Source organism: Mus pahari, chromosome 5 (assembly GCF_900095145.1).
Source record: "Mus pahari chromosome 5, PAHARI_EIJ_v1.1, whole genome shotgun sequence".
Taxonomy (NCBI): domain Eukaryota; kingdom Metazoa; phylum Chordata; class Mammalia; order Rodentia; family Muridae; genus Mus; species Mus pahari.
Window position 1 is genome coordinate 93,439,253 of NC_034594.1, and position 6,277 is coordinate 93,445,529.

The window sequence follows — 6,277 nt, forward strand, 5'->3', positions numbered from 1 at the left end:
TATTTCAGTGAATTCTGAACTCTCTCTGCCTCTGTGGAGAACAGGTTCCAGGGTTGCCTACAGATGCTAATGTCCATTTTGTAAAATGTTGGAGTATTACACACAGCCTATGCTTCCTATGCCTCCTACCCATACATTTAAACTATCACTGGTTTATTTATAATATCAAACACAATGTAAACGTTAGGCAAATGCTGGTTGTGCTGTGCTCTTTAGAGACTAATGACAGAAAGCATATTCATACTTTACAGGTGTGGATAGGTTGCCAGCTGTATTTGTGGTTTTAAGTTTGTAGCACTATGTTGAAGTGTCTTGAGAGTCTGAGAGCTAAATGAAGTTACAGACCATAGAGTTCTACTGCCAGTCAGGCTTTGACACAAGTGGGGCCCCCATGGAGTCCATTGCTGAGCGTATACTTGGGAATTCGACAGAGGAGTCATTACACAACAGACATACTATAGAGTATTGTGCTCAAACCACAGAAATATGTTTTAAGAAACCTACCAACAGATCACGTATTGCTTAAAACCACATTCAGTGTAAGCTGTCAAGACACAGTGCTCCTGCGGTAGATAAGAACTTCGCAGTTCACTCTGGTCACAACAAAATGTTAACCAGCCTCCCATCCAGGGAAGTGGTAAGTCTTGGTTTAGATACATCAGCTCTATGTTTTATATGTGAATCTTTCAAAAAGAAGATTCCCTCCCCTACCTTTTTAATTTCAAGCTGCTAAAATTTGTATTGCTTAACAGGTAACGTTTGCTTTTTGATATCACATCTGCCATGGGGTATATATTTTATAAAGTGACATGGGAGCTTAGAAACAAAATTCCATTGGAGTTAGAGGCCTTTATGACTAAATGTGTGAGTTTTAATATGTGCAGAATAACAGGGGAGTAAAGGGTTTTGCTGTGATTTGGTTAAACATGTGGACATTCTATAATACAGCACCAAGGGAACAGGTGTCTCCCACTCTTCTCACTAGACGAGTAGCTGAATATTATACGGACCTGTGACATCAGCATCTCAAACCAATTTCTTATATTTTAATTATTTTTCAAAGTGACTCTCTTCACAAGGACAGAATTTAACATCTATTTCCTCGGGTTGATGAATTCATACATACATCACAAATAGTTGTTCATAAAATATTATCCTAAATACAGGTTTTTCTCTTGACCTTCTCTGCTGTCCCAATGTTAATCCTGTCACCAGCACTGCTGTGTGCTGACGCTGCTGTGTATTCCCCCTTTAACATTCTCCCTATCAGACAAAAGGTAGGTACTGGCAAGAGAAACAGGTTTGGTATATTACCAAGGGCCACAGCTAGCTGTGGGCAAACCAGGCCTGCCACCTGTGTTTCTGTAATGGTGCTCACACTCCTGCAGCTGTGTCTCCAAGGAAACCCTCTACACTCCCTGCCATGGACTCCCCACAGTCAAACAAGTACACTAATAACTATTTGTGCAGTAGACACTAAGCCTTCCCCCTGGGCAGGATGCAGTTGCTGAGCCCCTTGTTAGCCCATGAATTTCTGTTGAGATAACATTATGAACCTCTCTGCTTTTGTTTTTGGTGCATGGTGGCATATGCATCACATACCAGTGACTCATCTCGTGAGCTGAGTTAACGATCCATCCTCTCGCTGTCCACCCTGGGTTCAGATGGTGCTCTGACTCCTGATGTTCTTCATGTGGCTTATTTCCATAATGGCTGATGGAAGCTTCGTGGTGTGAATCTAAACCTGGAGTCTGAGTCCGTCAGTGCGTCCTAGTATGAAGCACTGTAATGAGTGCCTCTGTCATGCCTGTGTGTGTACGAGCTGTGTGAGGCCAGCGGCCACCATGCAGTATGGGGCCAGTCGTGCTGTCCATTCATACCCAGCCCCATTTCTTCATGAGAAACGCAGCCTCGGTGGTAGCAGCCCCCGCATTTCCTTGGTACTTGTGTGTTAACCCTGTGGGTGTTGCCGTTCCTTTTACCTGCAGCCTCTCGACGTCATTCCAGGTCCACTAGTGCTCTCTCCACTGCTGAATCTGTTGGGCAGTCAGGTGAACAAGTGCTAACTGCATGACTCCGCCTCTCCATCTGTCCTCCCACCTCATGTCCGCCTCCGTTGTCATCGTGTCAGCCAGCGCTTGGCATGTGTGTGCCTCATGTTTGCCCTCCTGTCTTGTTCTTTTTTTGAGTTGTTGAATGTTTATGGTTCTGTTCATAGCTTGATGCTTGACCGCCTGCTTGGCATTGTTTCTCTAGCGTTCATCGTTTCATCGAAACAAAAATCAGGGAAGTACTTCTTTACTCACACCTCTTCCCAAGAAGAGAACAACCCAGAATAGGTGTCACTAAATCTCCCACGGGAGTGGGGGATTGCTATCACCCAGCAGTCTTTCGTCTCCACAGGTCCTCACTCCAGTATACATTCAGGTGCTAAGTTAGTCAGGCCCCAGTTACATTCAGGTACCAGTTCCACACACCTCAGATTACAGCAGACATAATTTCACACATATGAAAATAAATATATCGCCCTGAAAGCTTTATAGAAAAGCGGGATTAGGGTCCAGGCCATACACAAGCCAGAGGTTGGTCCCATTGCCTGTGAGCAACAAACTGTCTGTCGCAGCTTCATTTAACATACCAGACACACTGGCCACAGATGCCACAGATGCCACAGATGCCACAGATGCAGAGAGTGAGTGTCTAAAGATGCATCCATATGCCACCTTAACTGGCGTCATTTTCATACACTAAAAGCCACTAATGGCTAGTTTCTCAACGGAGTCAGCACGCTCTACTAATCCACATACTGTTAATAGTGCCGAGGCTTACCTGTTTATCAAGCGAATTACTTGCCCTTTGGTTCTTCTAAACGAAGGCAGCTGCATGTTTTCACCATGTAGGCTCTGACTGTGTTCCTCTAAGGATTAGAGGGCCAGACTGAGGGCACAGTCCTCTGTATCCATCCCTTGGAACAGTGAGTATAGAAGCTCAGGGGTTTGCCTGGTGAAAACAGAAAGCCTGTCATGCTTAGGCAGAAACCAGCATGTCCCTTTTAGATGGCAGTTCACATTCCCTACTCTATCAGATGACTGACAGTCACTGTGTGTGGCAAAGCTGTATGCATCTGGGAAGCACTGAGTACTTGCTTTATTATTATAAGTTTTAATTTTCTGTCTGAAAAGATTCAATATTACCCTGGAATAAGAATTGCTGGCATGAAATCTACTTGTGTTCTTTTTGTTTCATTTTTTTTAATTTTTGTTTGTTTTTAAAACTTTATGTTTATGCTGGGTAACTTTAAATGGCTTTTACTGAATTACTCATTTCGTTACTCATAAATTCCCTGCTATCTACCCTTTTTTAATGGAAAAAAAAAAAGTGAGCCAAAATTACTCACAAGGCAGCATGCACATAACCCTAATTCTGCCCCTGCTTCACACTCTAACCAGGGAGCGTTCATGTAGGTGTGAGTTGACTGTCCATGGGCTTTGTAATTCGTATAGCAATAGTAGCTCACCTCCAAAACTTGATGGAATAAGATGACGTTTGTAATCGTCAGCAAGTGCATTAAAAAAGGGGATAGTATGACATACAATTGTTTTTCTTTATTAAAAAATTTGTGACTGTGTATGAGTCTTTTGACTAGCAGTGTTATTAAATTATGTTCCCTGCCTGTGGTGGTAGAGGGGTAAATTGTTTTGAATTTGATATTTTAAAATAGCTAAACAATACTTTATTTTAAAGTTCATCATTGATGATGTTGTTTTCTGTCCAAAAGCTTAAATGTATCATTTCGTAAGTAAGTCAATTCATAGGGCCCGCTCAGCAGGTAAAGGCACCATGCCTGACAACCTGAATTCTTTATCTGAGACCCACACAATGGAAAAGGAGAACTGGCTCCTGCAAGTTGTCCTCTGACTTCCATCTGAGTACCATAGCCCCTCCCCACAAGATAATCAATAAATTAACATGTAATTCAAGAAGAAAGATCAATTCCTGTAAAATGCTACATTCTATCTTATTCTAAATGCTACATTGCTGAAGTGTGGCTAAGGCAGAGATTTATTTTTCCTTATTAACTCAGGAAGGACCTTTTTTTTTTAATTTTAACATTTAAGTATTAGAATTTTGATGAGTAAACCTTTCATCAGTGGCCGGTGCGTCCTCCCTGGAATGCACAGCTACACAGGCTTTCTCCTGGTGGAGCTTTCAGCTCTAGCACTGTTCAGGTAAAGCTGGTCAGCTGGCTTAGTGGAACCTTAAAAAGAAAGTCTTGGTTTACCCTGATGAAGAACAGCCCTAGGGGGCTGAAGAGGTGGCTCTGTGGTTAGGAGCACTTACAGCTCCTCAGGAGGACCCATGTGAGCTGTCAGCACCTGTATTAGGCAGCCTTTCACTCCAGCTCCAGGGCATCCAGCACCCTTTTCTGGCCTTTGAGCACATATGTAACATACACTCACACAGACACACACGAATGCACATGCACACAAATAAAAAAGGTTTTAAATAAGAACTTTAAAATAATTGCTTAAATTGCAAAAACTTAAGTTTTTGGATTCCTTCTGCCTTTTCTATATAAAATTTATCATTCAAAAACCCTTAAAGGGACTCAGATAAATTTATACTGATGATTAATGTTCTAAAAAGAAGGCACTAGCTTTTTGTGGTGTTTATTAGGTAATTTTAGTAAATTTAAATAATAACATTAACTGTTAATAACACTAAGGAAAATTAAGGTCAATGTAATAATTTATTTCAGAGTTTTACTTTTCCATTACTTTGTATTAAATCGTGTTTCCCAAACCATGAAACTTGCTTATGTTGAACAAACATCAGGGGTACTTACTTTCCTCTAGAAGAAAAGCTAAATAGATTAAAAGATTCAACCAAGAACCCTGTTTACTTCTATAAGAAGTTCTAGCATCTGTCTCAAGCCCTTTCGGGAACATAATGTCTAGAACAGGCTCCACTTAAAAAAATCAAAATACAGAGAAGGAAAATCCCAAGTTGTGACCCATTAGTGTTAAATGCGAGTACCTTAGTCCCTACCACTGGCAGGCAAGTCCCATGCAGTTCAAACTGGCTAGGGAGTGTTGGTGTCTCTGTCTTTAGTGGGAGGAGGCAGGACTCCTCGCAGAGGACTGAGAAGATGTAAGTAGACTAACAGGTTCTGCTTTTGTTTTCTGAATAGATCGGTTTGGGCTGGGCCAGTCAGGACGAATCCCTGGTTCTGTGAACGCCATGCGAGTCTTGAGTACCAGCACTGACCTGGAAGCTGCAGTGGCCGACGCTCTGGTAAGGGGCACAGGGAGGATGGAGTCACAGTTACTCATCTGTATATTCTGTCTTAACATAAAATTGCCCTCAAGTCAGGTGACTAAGTAGTCTTCTGCACTCTTCTTCCAAAGTGTGTGAGTAGGGCTGGGATGATGGCTCAACCACCAAAGCACAGGCAAGTGTGAGGGCCGGGGTTCAGATGCCAGGTTCAGGGGTGACCTGTCTGTATTCCCAGAGAGCAGAAATGGGTTCCTCTGAGCAATCTGGCCAGCTAGTCTACACACTAGTACTCTCTCATGAGAAACCCTGTGTCAAGTGCATAAGGTTAGGGCAGTCAAGGCAGACCCTTGATGGCCATGCTCACAAACCACTTATGCATTCACAGGAGAAAAAGAAAAGTTGTGTAAAGTTTATTATTAGTTTTTTCCTCTAACACTTTATACAACACATAGACAAATTGGCCTTCCAGGAACCTGACCCATGCTTCTGGGTGTTCAGGAAATCTTGATGGCATTGGGCTCCCCATATGTCATCTAGCTGTTGCTTTTGTTTTCTGTATATCATAGCTTCTTTCCCCACACGTCTTCCTGTTTCCCATCCCGTTGCCTCTGTCGCTTTATAGGCTTTGATAGCATAGCCTACGTGTATGGTTGTAGCAGTGGATGATAGAGTCTGAGACCCGAAACTTACATTTATTCTGCTATGTGAGTCTGACTTAGGAGAGTCACCCACCCACCCCCACCCACCCCCAAAAGAATGGATCAACATAGTATTTGAGAAAAATAGCCGAGGCTGGGGAGCTAGCTAATAAAACACTTGTCATGGAAGCACAAGGACCTGGGTTAAAGCCCAGAACCCATGTATAAAGTACCAGTCATCCCAGCTCCAGAGAGATGGAATGGCTGCCAACAAGGTCCAGAGTGTCTAAGAATGGCACCCCAGTTTGACACTCTCTCTCTCTCTCTCTCTCTCTCTCTCTCTCTCTCTCTCTCTCTCTCTC

The 6,277-nt window shown here is 42.8% G+C and overlaps 1 protein-coding gene across 41 annotated transcripts in view; it reads left to right on the top strand.

Moving 5' to 3' along the window:
- The window catches only part of Clasp1 (cytoplasmic linker associated protein 1), a 219,805-nt gene that overhangs the window by 153,392 nt on the left and 60,136 nt on the right, over nt 1-6,277 (top strand). For 22 of the 41 annotated variants that reach the window (XM_029538538.1, XM_029538549.1, XM_029538540.1 and 19 more), the window contains 2 exons: nt 1,989-2,051; nt 5,192-5,295. In XM_029538538.1, coding sequence (XP_029394398.1) covers nt 1,989-2,051; nt 5,192-5,295 — 167 coding nt within the window. The remainder of the gene's footprint in view (nt 1-1,988; nt 2,052-5,191; nt 5,296-6,277) is intronic. The other 19 variants (XM_029538545.1, XM_029538557.1, XM_029538559.1 and 16 more) reach the window with 1 other exon arrangement.